At 39.0% G+C, this 17,795-nt stretch overlaps 1 protein-coding gene across 1 annotated transcript in view; it reads right to left on the minus strand.

The window, feature by feature from the left end:
- The window catches only part of SLC13A1 (solute carrier family 13 member 1), a 104,081-nt gene that overhangs the window by 47,604 nt on the left and 38,682 nt on the right, over positions 1 to 17,795 (minus strand). Inside the window, exon 7 of the mRNA NM_001193219.1 lies at positions 10,052 to 10,209. Within this exon, the coding sequence (NP_001180148.1) occupies positions 10,052 to 10,209 (158 nt within the window). The remainder of the gene's footprint in view (positions 1 to 10,051; positions 10,210 to 17,795) is intronic.

A 17,795-nucleotide genomic window follows, 5' to 3' on the forward strand; every position in this document is an offset into this window, starting at 1 on the left:
CGACTCTGTGCGACCCCATAGACCACAGCCCACCAGGCTCCCCCGTCCCTGGGATTCTCCAGGCAAGAACACTGGAGTGGGTATAAACCATGCTAACTACATTTAATTCTGATGGAATCCTTTTCTTTCACCTGACAGTAAGTTTTGTGTCTACCATGCACTGGGTACTCTTGCAGCTCCTGGGGATATAGCAGTGAATTAGATGGACACAGTTCAGGCTCTCACAGTTTACATTAAATGGAGAACACAGGCAGAATAACAAGTAAGCATATAATGAATTGGAAAATAAAACAGAATAGTGTGACAAAAAGAGATTAGGTGGAGGGAGAAATTTTACGTAGCATGACCAAGGAAAATAAAATTTGAGATGAGATCTAAATGGCAAGAAGGAGCTAGTCATGTAAATAACTGGGAAATAGTATTCCAGACAGAGGAAATATCAAGTGCAAAGGCCCTGGGGTAGGAATGATTTGGGGATGTTTGAGGATTAGACAGAAGACCATTGTGGCTGTGTGTGGTGAGCTAAGTTCACAGTCTCATGAAATAAAGTCCAAGAAGTAGCCACTAGGGATCAGTTCATATACAGCCATGTAGGCCATCAGAAGGAATTTGGATTTTAATACTAAGGCAATTGGTCTTCCCTGGTGGCTCAGATGGTAAAGAATCTGCCTGCAATGCAGGAAGTCCAAATTCAATCTCTGGGTCAGGAAGATACCTTGGAGAAGGGAATGACAACCCGCTCCAGTATTCATGCCTGGAGAAATCCATGGACAGAGGAGTCCATAGGGGTGCAACGAGTCAGACACAGCTGAGCCACTAACACTTTCACTTTCACTAATGCAATTAGGAGTAATAGAAACATAGTAAGTAAGCTAGTGACATGATCTAATTTAAAGTCTATGTAAATTTATGAATTTCATAAAACATGTTAGCTAGATGGATTGTGAAGATGGATGGTAACAAGAGTAGAAGCCAAGTATAGTAAGTGGAGCTCCAAGATGACCCCCAAGAACCCTGCCCCTGGCATACATACTTAGTACATTCTTTTCCCCTTCTGTGTGGACAGAACATGTAAAGACGGTGAGATTTTATTCCTGAGGCTAAGTTCTTTAATGGGTGGAGTGAAGAGAATTTGCAGAGGTTCCCATCAATAGACTGACTCTGAGTTAATCAAAAGGGAGATTATCTTGGGAGGGCCTGACTTACTCAAGGGAACCCTTAAAAGAGAGTTGTTCCTGCTGGCTTCCAGATGCCAAAGGAAGGGGGGGGGCATCTAGCAAGGATCTTGGGGTATCCTCTAGTTGCTGAGAGTGACCTTATGCCAACAGACTGCAGTAAAACAGGCACCTCAGTGATTCAAACACAATGAATTGAATTCCGTCAACAACCTGGATGACCCTGTACTAGGACTCTGAGCTTCTGTGAAGATCGCAGACCCCATTGGCACCCTGACTTCAGCTGAGCAAAGGACCTGGCTAATCCGTGCCTAGATGCCTGATCTACAGAAATGATGAGGTCATAAATTCCTGCTGTTTTAAGTTGCTAAAGTTTATGGTAATCTGTAGCATAGCAGTAGGAGACATACACATGGAATCTGTTAGAAGACCAAGGCAGGTTTGCAGAGGAGTAGGGAGATGAGTAGATTTTAGCTTCATTTAGATTTGTAGCAGCATAGATGAAGAGAAGGCAGTGGATTTTACAAATATTTGGCATACAATGTAGGAAAAGGTACTATTCATTGACATGAATCTGAGGGAAGAGCAGGTTGGCGGATCGGAATGCTGCTGTGAGGGTGTTCATGTGAGGTGCCCTTTAGCTTTCCTGGTGGCTGTGGTGGATAGTCAGTTAGATAGATGAATCTGGAATTGAGAGAGCAGTTAGAGATGTGAAATTGATGGTTACCCACACACAGGTAGCTTTAGAAACCATGGAAATGGGTGTGTCAATTTCAGGAATCAGTGGAGATGAGTGGAAAAGGAAATACACCAGGGCACTTTAAGTCTTAGAGGTCAGGCAGAAGGGCAGGAATGAGTTAAGCACATTTAATTCTAACAAAATTCCTGTAGGCATGTATTATATTTTTATTTTACACAGAAAACACAAAGTCTCAGAAGGTTAAGTGGATTGCCCAAGGTCACAGAGTGTACAGTCAAGCTGGATATTTAAACCCAGGAGGACTGTTGAAAACACCACCTCTCTTCTTTAAAGCCCAGTGTCCTCAATGTCCTCCCAAGTGAAAAGAAAAAATTCCATATATATTTCAAAATATCCATAAACTAGAGTGCAGACTTGATGTTTTAAGGACATTTTAGAACCCCACAGGAATGATGACATAGGAGAGACAGGCTTTGACCTGAAGCATACGAGTGTGTCAGTGTTGAAATTTAGGAAGACAGTGCTATAGATGCAGTTCTTAAGTCCAAGTACAAAATCATAAATAATGCTAATTAAATACACAGCACTGATCTCAAAAGAATGTGTGTGATTGTGGATATTTATTGCTTTGAAACAGGTATTGGCCACTAAGGGCAAGATCAGCTGATATCCACACTGATTACAGTCCTTTTGATTAATGACTATTTTGATTATTTCTGAGTCAAAGCCACTCTTCAGATTTGCATTTATGTACCTCCAGAGGTTTCTTTTCAAATATTAATTACTTCTAACGCATGAACCAGACTTAGATTTCTAACAGCAAGAGCAAAAGTTGAAGCAACAGCAACGACAATGGCTGGGGTTATTGACAATTTCCTACCTGCCAGGCCCTCTGCTAAGAGCCACGAATGCAGTATGCCATTTAATCTTCATACTAGTGTTGTATGTTCTAGTTTTGCCTCCATTTTACAGATGGAAGAAACTTACATTTGTAGAAGTTAAGCTAATATATGGCAAAGTTGAATCTGAATCAACCAAGTCTAAACTTTGCAATACCCAAATTTCTTCTGTACTATTTGCCAGAGAAATTCTTTCTTAGAAACACATATTACGCTTTTCTGCAGGAGAAAATCATGGTGAGCTTTGAAAGTGGCTATTGCTAGGTAGCTGGCTTACCTTCTTCATCTGTAATTAGCTAAGCAGAGAGGTTAGGGAGGTGGGCTTTGAATTTAGAGCACCTATAAACATATTTCTTGGTTTGTGAAGCAACAATAGTTATTATTTAACATATAATTAGCAACAGTGACTGTGCTAATTATTGATAATTCAACTTCCTTCCAAGCTGCTTTGTATACCCACACATTTCACAGCTGACGCCCACAAGCTGAATAATATACTTTGATAATCAGCAAGCTGTGAAATTTTACTTGTGATAATCTTCTATTCTTAATATGATAGATTGGCTTTTTGTGTTTAACTAATAGCTGGTGTATTTGTTAAGTAATATCGATGCAGCAAAACTCCTCTGTTATGAAAGTAATAATTGTCCCTAATAATATTTCCCTTAATAACTTTATTTTAATATCAAAAGATTATTCAGTTATTTAGATGATTCCCAGGAACAATCAGCACTTCATTCGTGTCTTGGTTCAGTTCATCTTAACCAATGTTTATTGATCACCTACCTGTGCTCCTTGGGGGCTAAAAGAAGAAGATAATAATTCAATAATTATTATAATTCAATAATTCATGAAACCTTTTACAAGCTTGCAATCAGGGGTGCTGGTTATGGGTGTGCGTGGATAAGACAAATTTATAGAAATGTGAATATAGCTTTGATAAGAAGAGATGGGACTGGAATGTAAGTTTTGGAGTAACTGAACAGTTTCAAATGATACAGCATCCATACAAGTAGAGAAAAGCTGGCAGAGTTAGATGTCTTTTTTTTTAAACTTTACAATATTGTATTAGTCTTGCCAAATATCGAAATGAATCTGCCACAGGTCTTTAAAGAACCAGAGTAGGAAGAAGTGAGTTAATTACAGGGTGATAGTTGTTAACAATATATTAGGAAAGGAGGAGATTGGATGACAACTGGAAGAGTGTATCAGTGGAGCAGAAGGGTCAGGTAGAGAACATCAAACAAGCAGTATTTCTTTAATGGGAGCCAATAAAAATCCAAAGAATCTATAAGACTGTAACAGTAAATACAGAAAACAATATTTCCATAATGCCTTATTCCAAGGGTAAGTCAAAAACTAATGGTGAATTAAGCACAAGGGAGTCAGAATCTAGGTGCCACACATTATAGATTCAAAGATTAAGGATGCAAGAAATTTCATACCTTGTGGTTGAGTTAGATAATTGGCTCAGTCTTATTAGTATTGTTCTGAAAATCACCTGCTAAGCTATGTATCAGCTTAGGATGACAAGGGCTTCCCTGGTTCCTCAGTTGGTAAAGAATTTGCCTGCAGTGCGGGAGACCTGGGTTTGATCCCTGGGTTGGGAAGATGCCCTGGAGGAGGGCATGGCAATCCACTCCAGTGTTCTTGCCTGGAGAATCCCCTGGATGGAAGAGCCTGGTGGGCTATAGTCCATGGGATCACAAAGAGTCAGACACAACTGAGCAACTTAGCACACAAAACAAAAAAGAGATGGTTCAGTCAAAATAGCCATGTTTTCAGCATTGCCACTCTTTCAAATAATTCTTATGTGTGCATGTTTTTCTTTTATAAAAAGAAAGTGCAATGCTGCTGCTGCTGCTGCTGCTAAGTCGCTTCAGTTGTGTCCAACTCTGTACAACCCCACGGTCTGCAGCCTACCAGGCTCCTCTGCCCATGGGATTTTCCAGGCAAGAGTACTGGAGTGGGTTGCCATTGCACTCTCTGAGAAAGTGCAATACCTGAATGCAAATACCAATGCAGTCTTTACTTGTCACTGGCAGCAAACTTGATTTTTAAAAATTTTGCCAACATGGCCCCCTCCCAGATGGTGGGAGAGGTAATGAGGCTGCAGAGCAAAAAGGGAACCAGGATTCAGGCCATCTGCCTACACCCCCCAGTGCCTCCGCTGAGTGGTGACCATCGTTTAAACTCTTGGAGCCTTGGTTTCCTCATCTGTGAAACAAGGGTGTGTATATACATGATTTGAAATATCTCTCTTCACTTGTCCCCTCTCATTATCACTCAGGAGCACACATCTTTCTTTTCCAAGACTGACATTTTTACCCTTGTTTCTATCCCATTCCACCTCCATTAATTGACTGTTAGCCAATTAATAATTTTTTTCTCTCTCTCTTTCTTCTCCCCGCAAACCTCACAAAGCTGTTTTTACTGTCTCCTTTGCCTGAGTGTAAAACCAAACTGATACCTCCCTTATTCTAAAGGAACATTCTGCCTCTGGTTACACCATGCTTGTTCTTTCTTTCTTTCTTTTTTTGGGTTAAACTTGAAACAATCATTTAAACTAGCTGCCTTGTTCTCTCATTATGGTCTCACTCCTTCACTCTCTTTAGTCTGAATTCTGCCCTAATCCCCATTGTTCCCCTGCATCTGCCCTCCTGGAGGTCACTGATGAAAACTAAAAGCCTCTTTTCAGCCATCATCTTACCTGACCCTTCCACCACATTGTGTGCTCCTGACTTATTCTCTGCTTGGAAAATGGTCTTCCCCTCCATCTGTCAAAATCCCACATGCTCCTGGTTCTTCACCTACCTTGATTAACTTTTCTCATCTTCCTTTTTGTCAGTATTTCCTAAGAATCTTTCCATGTTTCAATTCTCTTATCTTTTTTCTCCCTATATTTCCCTTGCTTCACTCAAGATTTTAATTTCTATGAATATATATACACGTGTGTGTATGTATGTGTGTATATATATATATATATATATATATATATATATATATATATCTTCTTTAATGGCTCAGCAGGTAAAGAATCTGCCTGCAATGCTGGAGACACAGGAGATGCAGGCTCGATCCCTGGGTCTGGAAGCTTCCCTGGAGAAGGAAATGGCAACCAACTCCAGTATTTTTGCCTGAAAAATTCCATGGACAACGTAGCCTGGAAGGCTACAGTCCAAGGTGTCACAGAGTCAGACACAACTGAGCAACTAAGCACACACACACATATATATAGTCCCAAATTTATAGCTAATTGGAACAATGAATTTGTAAATGCCTGCTGAAAATCTCCTTGTGGGTAGATTCTGAGCAGTTCACTTCACTATATCCAAAATAAGATTTATTTATTTCTCTAATGAATGTGCCTAGTCTTCTCTAAAACTTTATGAAATCACCATCTATTGACATATAGCCCTAGCGTCAAAATTTCCTAGAGTTGCCTTAACCCTTCCTTACCCTTATAAATCCTCATGCCTAGTCACTCACCACCTTCTGACTGTATGGCACCCTGAGTCTAAATCCACCCATCACTTCATGACTCACCTGCTTGTGCCTCTCATCATTTGTCAACAAGTTGGTCATAGCCTCCTAGTTGGTCTCCTGTCCCCAGGTTCTTAGAATGCCAATCAATCTGCACACTGTTCTTCTCAATTGTGTAAAGACATGCACAGGCTATTCTACTACTTCCTGGAAAAACTGATTACAGAATTTATGTACTTTGATTTTCTGGATTATTTGCATTCATTTCCTCCATAAGCATGGTGTTTACTGTTTACTTTGTTTAAGACTGGGCCAGGTTATGCAGACGAATTTTCTCTAGTGATTAGAGGTACTGCACACAACTAGAGTCTTCTTTAAAGACATATGTTCAAAAGTTTCTAGGGAGGTAATATTTTAGGAAGATAGACTTTGGGGTCTGACTGATCTTGATCTGGTCTGCAAACTACCAAGCTAAACATCAAAATTTTCAACTCTACTAATAGTAGCCCACATTTATACAGCACATGCTTTATGTTAGGCACCATTCTAAGTGGTATTTATTTTATGTAAAACTTGAAACTATGAGAGAAAGAGAGAGATATTATTATCCTCATTTTTTTTTTCTGGCAAAATAACAGGCTTAAAGACATTATTGGTCCAAGAGCTGGTATTTGAATATAGACATTTGAATCTCAGAGTCAATGCCTTTAATCACCACTGTATACCATTTCCACAGCAAGAATATAAGGGTTCGTGTGCACTATAATATATGCAATTCATCTGGCAAGGGCTCAATACTTGTCATTTGTCACTTTACCTTCTTCTCTGTATGTCAAAAAACAAGTTATTCTGTTTTAAAATTGTTTATGGTTTCTGTATATGTATGTTTTGCCTAGGCAATGAGCTAGAATCTTCTTTCTGGTAGGTTTTATTTTTTGTATTCTTCAAAAGAGTTCAAAACCATGCCTTGCACATTGTCAATTCTCAACAAATGTTTGTTGATTGACTGAGTGGATGAAGATCTGTTTTTATTTGCACAGGATAAAATTTAGGTTTCTCAGAATTTGTTGTTCTTATTTTCCATACGTAAAAAAGAAAACAAAAGAGTACATGCATAAAACATAAATATATTTTATATTTAAGTAAATAGATAAACAGTTAGATAGATAAGGCTTTGAAATGTATTATCCAGTTGCTTCCTCTCTTAGATTACTTGTAAGATAGCACCTTTTTCTAAGTGTCAAAAGCAGGAAATCATTGACTCTCAGGCTAATGTAGCCTTCAGAGTTTGGTAAGACCTAAAATGAACTTGTACAAATGATCATTGGTATTGCTCAAAAAGATGGCAGGAAGTGTCAGGAGAAAAGGTGAGATTATTGTAGTGGCTTTGGAAATAAAGGATGATTTCTCTCTGGCTCCAAACATCTGAACATAGAACATAAACCTTTTTTTTTAATTTCATGTAGTTTTAAGTTTCTGGAACTTTTTTCAATGAAATTGAATGCATTTCATTCCAATGTTGCTTTGGGTTGCTGTTGTATTTTTAGGGTCAATATTTAAGAAAACATTCATTAAATACTTAGTCTGTTTATTTACTATTTACTTTTTATTATGCAAATTACTATATACTTTTAAAGCTATTTACTTTTTATTGTTCAAATTCACAACATAAGTGACTGAAAAGTAGAATTTTTAACTCAAGTGCCCTGACTGTATCCACACTTCCCCATTTTCTGCACTGAAGGAACATCACAGCACTAACTTATATTCAGATTCATACATCTGCTCTCAATTATATATAAGGTTGTTTTGTCCCTTCTCTTTCAATATTTTCTATCAAGAAGGGATATTTTGAGTTTTCCAGTTTTCATACAACTCTTAATGCTAAAGAAAACTTGAAGGAAAAAAAATCACTAAATTTCTAATTATATTTTAAGCATTTTCTAAAAAGAATGTTTTGGCCAAATTCCCATGATTAGGAGAATTACAAGATCAGATAATTAGGGAAAATAGTTACTGAAACATTTTGCTCCAAGTGCTACCATGCCCTCAATCTGTCATTGAAAAATGGATGAATACATTCAAAGAGTCCAGGGAACAGTTAAATAAAAGAAAGAAAATTTTGATGATGCATCGGGCAAGAACACGAAGACCAAGGGCAAACTCAGTATGGTTATTTTGACGATATCAAGTCATTTCACAGGAATGGTGGAAACCAGCAGTTCTCTAACACCAAGAAAGTAAAAAAGTAAAAATAAAAACTTGGTCTAAATTTCAGAAAAAGATTTATAGAGAGGACTGAGATGTAGAATCTCTTTCGTTGGGGGATTCATGAGAAAAGATACAAGTCTAGCTTTCAGAAAGGGATTAAGTGCATTTCCTGCCTTGAATTAGGAGATGCATTGAATAAATCCTTTCTGGCACTGGGAATTTCAGAAGTCTCTCACTTATAAACCAAATGTCTTTCTAAGGTTCTTTTCTAAGTCAGTCATTGGAGTGCACACGATGGATGTATACTCATAGACACAGTAAATGCACCCGGTGGTCTGTGTCACATTGTCCCTAAACTGCTCTGTTAGGGTTGTTTTTTGTATATAAGTTCTCATTCTTTCCAGAATGGAGGGTGACATTTTTTGAATCTTGAATTTCTTGGAACGTCTTGCAAATAACTCAGAAAGTTCACAGAGTTTGTGACTCTGCTTCCTAGAGTATGGTTTTCCCTGAATTTTTCTATGAAAAATCTTGTTAATCTTGTTCCACGGCATCCTCAACACTGCCCACCTTCCAGAAACTCTGACGATTATCTGTCCTTAGTCCTTGAAATTATACCTTGGGTGTAGAATCAGATTGAGCTCTCACAAAACACTGTGGACTTTCAAACTATTGTTTCAATGATTCTTACATAGTACCAAATATTTTTACATAGTTTACTTCATTTAATTCTTACGATATTCATATGAACTGTGACTGTTTTAGATATGAGAAAATTAAGTCTTGGAAGAACTACTTATTATTGTGACTGAAAAGTGGAATTTTTAACTCCAGTGTCCTGTGTCCAAGATTCTCAATTTTCTGCACTGAAGTAGCATCACACCACTCATATTCAGATTCATATATCTGTCCTTAGAATACTTTATTACTATTTTTTGTAATTGCCCAATTCTTCAAATATGTTTCAATTCCAACACCAAATCTTCTGTAATGGGCAATCCTGTTTACTAGTCATCATTTAAGTTTAAATGTCAGTTGACAAACCCTACACAAATTGTCCCATGTAAACAATCCCTTTCACTTTAGGTAACTACCATTTGCAATATTATTTATAATAAAACATGTCTTCTGTGTTTCGAGACATAGGAGAGGTGGGCTCGATCCCTGGGTTGGGAAGATTCCCTGAAGGAGGAAATGGCAACCCACTCCATATTCTTGCCTGAAAAATCCAATGGAGAGAGGAGCCTGCTGGGCTACAGTCCATGGGGTTGCGAGGTGGACATGACTGAGCAACTGAGAACCCACACACGTGTTTGGTGAGAGTGATTACCCAGGGGTTATTTTATCCAAGCTGACCTTGGAATCTACCAACACCTGTTAATTCACTGTGTCCTACATATCTAACTCTATTGGAAGGAGCAGAAGGAAGGTTTCTAGACCTATAGCAGTCCTGATGGGGATCAAAGGAGGATTAACTCAATATAGCTCTCTGTCTCTCTGGATTCTCTGAAACAGGTAAGAATAATTCTTATAATTTGTGTGCTGTCTGTTTACCAAATCATCAACCCAGTCATTTTACTTACATATTGAAATGCTCAGCGAAGATCAAGTTGGTAGAGGTACCCGTGATTGTTGTCAGTCCACCAATGGTCGAAGAATAAGCAATGCACAAGCACATAAGTTTACACATCATGTGGTCCTTCTTTGTTCGATACTTGTTTCCAGAATTTGTGCCTGAATTCTGTTCAACAATAAAATGTACCATGAGAAGAGCTCTATTTGTAGTCGTAAGAAGCAGTCATAGCATTTGTTATGGACTGAATATTTATGTCCATCCCACCCCCAAATTCATATGTTGAAGCCCTCACGCCCAATATGATGGTATTTGGAGACTGGAACTTTGGAAAGTAATGGGGTTAGAGGAGATCATCATGGTGGGGCCCTGGCATGATGGGATTAAAGATCTTACAAAAGGAGACACCAAGAGCTTGATTTCTCTCTCTTTCTTTCTGCCATGTGAGACCACAGAGAGAAGGCAGCTGTCTGTAACCTAAGGAGACAGCTCTCATAAGACACTAATCCTGCTGGTTTCTTGATCTTGGATTTTCAGGTTCTAAACCTGGGAGAAACAAATCCCTGTTGTTTAAGTCACCCAGTCTATGGTATTTTGTCAGAGCAGCCCAATAATGCAGCATTTATCTCTCCATCAACAGAAATGTTAACAAGAAAAAATGTGTAACCACTGAAATACCTTTACATAGTTTCATTCACTAATCCTTCTTCCTTATTCCTGAGCCAGCTCTTACCTACTTTCCTCCTTTCTCCAGTGCTCCCAAATCTTTCCAGGGTTTTCCCTCTGAACTGGTGGTACATGGTCACTGAATTCCTAAATCTCTTTTGGGAGTGTTTCTCTACTTTGGCATCTTAACTGGTCCTCTCCAGAAGATACCACTACTTCTGAAATTGAACGTTTTCAACCCCTTATACTTCAGCATTGAGAGATGGAGTCAGTGTCCTCTTTGTTCCCCACCCTCTTTCAGTACATTAATCTCCTACTGACACGAGAATAAATCAGTTTTTCTTTAAGTTCATGTCATTTGGCTATCTCTTTCCCTGCCCATTCTTCTGAATAGGATGTTCTGATCTCCTGATCACCCACTGCTATCAATTAAGATGACATTCCCATCTGGCCCACAACACTCCTCCATTCTGAAAATCTTATCAAGCATCTGGATAACTGGGCCATCTTATAAATACCCCTCAGAGATCCCAGCCTTACAGATTTTTTTTTTTTTAAATCTCATTTCCAGAGACCTTCAATCTGCTCTTCCTCAGTCACCCTGTGCTCTAATTCCTGGACAACACATCTTCCAGTGGCTCCATCTGAAAAAAATCACTATTTCTAATTTTTTATTTTTAGGATAGAACTTCTTAAGGTGCACGACAAAAGCAACTTCATTCCTTCTCTCACTTGTGCCCCATTTAACACACTCTCTTGGTCTGATTGTTGCTATCCAGATTGTTGAAATCTGGAATAGAATCTATAACTTTTTGGGTCACTTCATTTAGTCAAGAGTTTTTCAGTCATGTTTAGCAAAAAAAAAAAAAAGCAACCTCATTTCATTAGCTGGAATGAAGAATCCTCTATTTAATTACAAAAGTCCATTTTCACTGTCAAACTACACAAAAGAATTGCCTGTATTCACCTACTGCATTTCTTTAACCTTTCTAATCTGGCTTCCTTCTCATCAATCAACTCAACGTGCACTTGCTATGATTGTTTATGACCTCCATATTTCAAACTCAGTAGCTATTGTTCAGTGTCAGGTTTGTAGACTTCTCCTGTGCGTTCACACTAAGTCACTTCAGTCATGTCTGACTCTTTGCGACATCGTGGACTGTAGCTCACGAAGCTCCTCTGTCCATGGGATTCTCCAGGCGAGAATACTGGAATGGGTAGCCATTTTCTTCTCCAGGGGATCTTCCAGACACAGGGATCGAACCTGTGTCTCTTACGTCTCCTGCATTGGCAGGCAGGTTCTTTACTACTAGCGCCACCTGGAAAGTCCCTGGAGACTTCTCAGCAGCACCTAAAAGAGTTGATGCTTCCTTCTCTCTGGAGAACTCTTCTCTGGGTTCTGTGATATTTCAGTCTTCTGGTTTTTCTTCTTCATCTCTGCCTATTCCTCTGTCTCCCTTGTCTGTTCATTCTCCTTGATCCATCCTTAAAACTGGAGTTTCCTGGGCTTCCCTAGTTGCTCAGTGGTAAGGAATCTGCCCACCAATGGAGGAGACTAGAGTTGGATCCCTGATCCAGGAGGATCCCACATGCCTCGAGGCAACTCAGCCCACTGGCCACAACTTTTGAGCCTGTGCTGTAGAACCTGGGAACCGCAGCCACGGAGCCCACGTGCTGCAACTACTGAAGCTCGGTGCCCTCGAGCCTGTGCTCTCCAATAGAAGAAGCCACTGCAATAGGAATCCTGTGCAATGCAACGAAGAGGAGCCCCCACCTGCTGCAACTAGAGAAAGACCCTCGCAGCAACAAAGACCCAGCATAGCCAAAAACAAACAAACAAACAAACAAACCCTGGAGTTTCCTGAAACCCTGTCACAGGTACTTGCTTATCTCTTCTCACAGTAATATTTCTCCTTAGGGATTTTCATACATTTCACTGGTTTAATGAAAGAGAAAATCACACCACCTAACTTGTTTTCAGCCAGGCTTCTCCTTTTACCTATGAATCCAACAGACTGTCCAACATAATTTGAATGTCTCAGATAAAACTCCAATACCCAAATGTTCAAAACCGAACTCATTCTTTCCATCCTCAAATCCTCTTCTTCAGGATCATCTACAGAAGATAATAGCATTACCACCCTCATGATTACAAACACTTAGAGTGCACTGAGTATATAAAAACACTGCTTTAAGTTAAAATCAAATAAATGCTTTAATTCGCATTTTTCTTACAACATAATGAGAGCAGTACTGCCGACTTTACATATGAAAATGTGAAGCACAGAGAGGCTGAGTGGCTTGCTTATGGTCACAGAGCCTGGAAATGGCAGACTTAAGTTTGGAGACCATGCAGGGCTCATACCCACAACGCTCTTAGCCACTGTACTACATTGCTTGTCCTTAAAATTCTCATCCCACTAAATTCTATCAATCATATCTACTGAAAAATGTCTGGACTCTGCTGGTTTTTCCCATCTCCACGATCACTTCCTCTAAGTCATTATTATCTCTGACTTGGGTTATTGTAAGAGGAACCAAAGATCAAATTGCCAACATCCCTTGAATCACTGAAAAAGCAAGAGAATACCAGAAAAACATCTACTTCTGCTTCATTGATTACGCCAAACCCTTCGACTGTGTGGATCACAACAAACTGGAAAATTCTTAAAGAGATGGGAATACTAGATCACCTGACCTGCCTCCTGAGAAATCTGTATGCAGAAATCTGTACGAAGCAGCAGTTAGAACTGGACATGAAACAACAGACTGGTTCCAAATCAGGAAAGGAGTACATCAAGGCTGTATATTGTCACCCTGTTTATTTAACTTATATGCAGAGTACATCATGAGAAACATTGGGCTGGAAGAAGCACAAGCTGGAATCAAGATTGCTGGGAGAAATATCAATAACCTCAGATATGCAGATGACACCACCCTTATGGCAGAAAGTGAAGAGGAGCTAAAAAGCCTCTTGATGAAAGTGAAAGAGGAGAGTGAAAAAGCTGGCTTAAAACTTAACATTCACACAACTAAGATCATGGCATCTGGTCCCATCACTTCACGGCAAATAAATGGGGAAACAATGGGAACAGTGACAGACTTTATGTTTTGGGGCTCCAAAATCACTGCAGATGGTGACTGCAGCCATGAAATTAAAAGACACTTACTCCTTGGGAAAAAAAGCTATGACCAACCTAGACAGCATATTAAAGAGCAGAGACATTACTTTGCCAACAAAGGTCTGTCTAGTCATAGGCGTGGTTTTTCCAGTAGTCATGTATGGATGTGAGATTTGAACTATAAAGAAAGCTGAGTGCCGAAGAACTGATGCTTTTGAGCTGTGGTGTTGGAGAAGACTCTTGAGAGTCCCTTGGACTGCAAGGAGATCCAATCAGTCCATCCTAAAGGAAATCAGTCCTGAATATTCATTGGAAGGACTGATGCTAAAGCTGAAACTCCAATACTTTGGTCACCTGACACGAAGAACTGACTCACTGGAAAAGATTCTGATACCTGAAAGATTGAAGGTGGGAGGAAAAGCTTGAAAAGATGATACTGTAGTAAGGTGCAAAGATTGAGGACCATAGAGACAGTAGTAGAGAGCAATGGGCAGGAAAATAGAGCTGTTAAGAAAGTCTGAAATGAGCCACTAATTAAGACAATGATTGGTACAGAAACTCTAAAAAGGAGTAGGAGAGTCCTTAGCAAATTGATCTGCTCAAGACAGTACTTTCAAGAGTGTTTGACCCTAATTTTAGAGTGTTCGACCCTAATTTTAGAGTGTTTGACCCTAATCTTAAAATGACTTGGAATAAGTCACTCAGGGTAGACAGTAAGATTCAGACCCTGAGAGTACATGTTTGCAGATTTATCTGAACTAATCACTACATTTATCTACGAGAGGAGCAGGAATTTATGTGGTGTGAGATATCTTTTCTTCCAAATTGGGAGAGGAAAAAAAAATGAAAGCAAGAAAGGGAGAAGCAAAGCATCTAGGGTTGAAGCTGGAGACATTCAGGGATAAAGTGGGCAGAGGAAATCGCTCGCGCTGGGACAAAGGACAGAGACAAGGATATATTGTGAGCAGGAAAGAGCTTACTTTATGTTTCTTGATGAGAGACGTACATGAAACTAAATGTATAGAATGATGTAATCTTTAAAAAATAAAAAATTTATCCACAAATACACATGTGCCAAGAAATTATACTGAAATGAAATATATCAAGATATGAGAGTGCCTGCTACTTTCTTGATGCTGTTTGTATCTTCCACAATAATAAATAATTTTTTTAATATATAAAAGAATCATAGAGTACAGATATTTAGAGATAATCTGATACAAAGACCTACATTTTCAGAAGAACAAAATAAGTCTCAATGTGACATAATGGTCACAGCAGAAATGCAGCGGATCTGTGTATCTGAGTTTCCTTTCAGTGATTTCCCTTGTGTCATCTTACCTTCCAGAACACACTTTTCATTTATGTGAGTTTTTTAACCTATACCCAAAACTTTACCTCTAATTGCTTTTCGTATTGCTTTCACAACAGCAACTGGAACCTAGTGTATTTTTATTCAATCCCAAGTCTGTCATCACACATTTGTAGTTCCCACAATATATGACATCTAAGACCGACCTTGTGAGTATGTCTTCTACAACTTCTTTCAAGTAACTGGAAACATCTTGTCCAGGACATGACCAAATTCAGAATCCTAAGACACCGCGAAATGGGTAGTACTCCAGGGACCTTTCAGAACAGAAATCCTGCAGGTGCAGATATAACTCACTATTGCCACCTGGTGGCAGTGATTGTGGATTCTGGGGGCATGTTATACAGCGACCCACGGTGCTTTTATAATAATGCGTAAGGGAATCACTATGGACTATACCAGTCTCCACTGCTCTGTACAAAATAATTCAACTGGGTGAGTGTGGTATAAAAACGTTATGGGTTATATTTATATTTAAATGTTTATGAAAGGCTAATGGCACAAAATATTAGTTCCTACTAATCATTTTCTGCTTGTGAAAGTTTAAAATCTTCCAGCTCTTTTTGAATATTTTTTGCACTTTAATACTATTCCTGTGGTACCATTTCTTAATTTATCTGTTGAAGGTATTAGAGTTAAAATTCCACTATGTTACATGATGAGAATTAAGCTTTCTTTCACAGCCTCCTCCACTGAACACACTTAAGACTTCTCAAGTCTCCATCACCCTCCCATTATGGCTATCATATAATTTTGCTTAGAGCAGAGTTCAGCATTCAGAATGTTGTCTAGAGATCTCCTAACAACTGAGAAATCAGATATATATTACTTTTCCTGTTTTGTGTCCCCTGCTTACTTGATTAGTTTTCTAAGTGGATACCTTAAATCAGCCCGAAATATTCCCTGGTTACTTAAATGTTTTGTCTGAAAAAGAAAATGATGCGATACCTAATCTACAACAAAGTAAAGTGAAAGTCGCTCAGTCGTGTCTGACTCTTTGTGACCCCATGGACTATACAGTCCATGGAATTCTCTAGGCCAGAATACTGGAGTGGGTAGCCTTTCCCTTCTCCAGGGGATCTTCCCAGCTCAGGGATTGAACCCAGGTCTCCGGCATTGCAGATGGATATTTAATCTACAACAGTATTCTACCAATTCCATTGTCTTAGAGACACCTCTTCAGGGCTTTCCTGTCTGTCCTACATCTAGTCCCTTTCTTCCTCTAGACCTACAAGGAGTGATCTAGACTTAAGTCTACCCTCTTCCTTCATTGATAGTTCGACTGGGTATTGATTTCTAGGTTGTAAACAATGTTACTTAGATTTTTGAAGGCATTCTTCCCTGATTGCCTGTGAATTTCCAGGGTTGCTCTAAAGAAGTCTTCTGTTATTCATGTTTTCTATCCAAAGGAATCGGTTTTTCTCTCTTTCTGGAAACTCTTAGGGTCTTCTCTTCATTCACTGTATTCTGAACTCTCAATGTCCTTCCCTATGTGTATCTGTCCCATCCATCTTGCTGGTACCCAGTGGGAGCTTGTCATAAAAATTATATTTTTCCATTATGGAAGTTTTCTTGAATTTTGAGAGAATCTTCTCAGTTTTCTCTATTTCTGAAACTCCTATCTTTTCTCATCTTGCTTATTCTTTTTATACTAAAGTTTCTACTTATATTTCATATCTTTACATTGTATTTAGTATTTTATAAATTCATTCCCTATTTTATTTATATTTGTTCTGCTTCTTGTTCCTCTATTATAGAATGTCCTTCATATTTCATGAATGCAGATTCTTTGTTTCCCTCTCTGAATATATTAATGATAGCTTCTTTTCTTCTGTTTTCATCTTTTTTGCACAATCTGTTTCCTGCAAGTTTCTGTTTTCCTTTTCTTTGTTTAAGTCTCTCCCTTCCACACCTGAGGCTGTCTTCAGATATCCAGGAACTTTGGTGCTTTGCTCATATTTAAAGCAGTGAAAAGCTGGCTGGAATCCTTGTACATGTGCTTTGGGATTTGTTGGTGAATGTGGGCTCATATCTAGTATCATCTGATTGGGGCGTTTTGGGGAGAAAACCCAATGCCATATATTTTCATCTTTTCTCTTATGCTGGCTGCATTGCCCAAAGAAAAACCTCCCTGTTCTCTTGCCTACTGACACGAGGAGGGAATAGGTCTGGTTATTGGGGCTAGCAGGGTAGAAGGCAGCCTTCTCACCATTCAACATGTAAATGGTCAGTCGGTATCTCTGTTTTCATCATGAAATAATCCCCAATTTGAAACTGCATCGAGTTCTCCTTACCCTCTGTGTCACCTGCCTAAAGATTACACTTCTGTTTGGTGGAGGAGGAACAGCTGCATCCATGGAGACTTGGGGGAGAAAATTGTGTATTTACCTGTTTCTTAAACAATTTTTTAAGTTCCCTCAATTTTCAACATTTTAAAAACTTTGAGGGCTACTGGTAGCTAAATTCGATTGCTTATTTTCTTTCCTCACTGTTAACTAGAATTCTGCTTTCATTGACTAATTCAGGCATTTCCCACCTATTCTTTAACTTTCCAGGTTCCAAAGTGATTTTGCTGTCATCTTCTCACTTGACAT

The sequence above is a fragment of the Bos taurus genome, chromosome 4 (genome assembly GCF_002263795.3).
Source record: "Bos taurus isolate L1 Dominette 01449 registration number 42190680 breed Hereford chromosome 4, ARS-UCD2.0, whole genome shotgun sequence".
NCBI lineage: Eukaryota > Metazoa > Chordata > Mammalia > Artiodactyla > Bovidae > Bos > Bos taurus.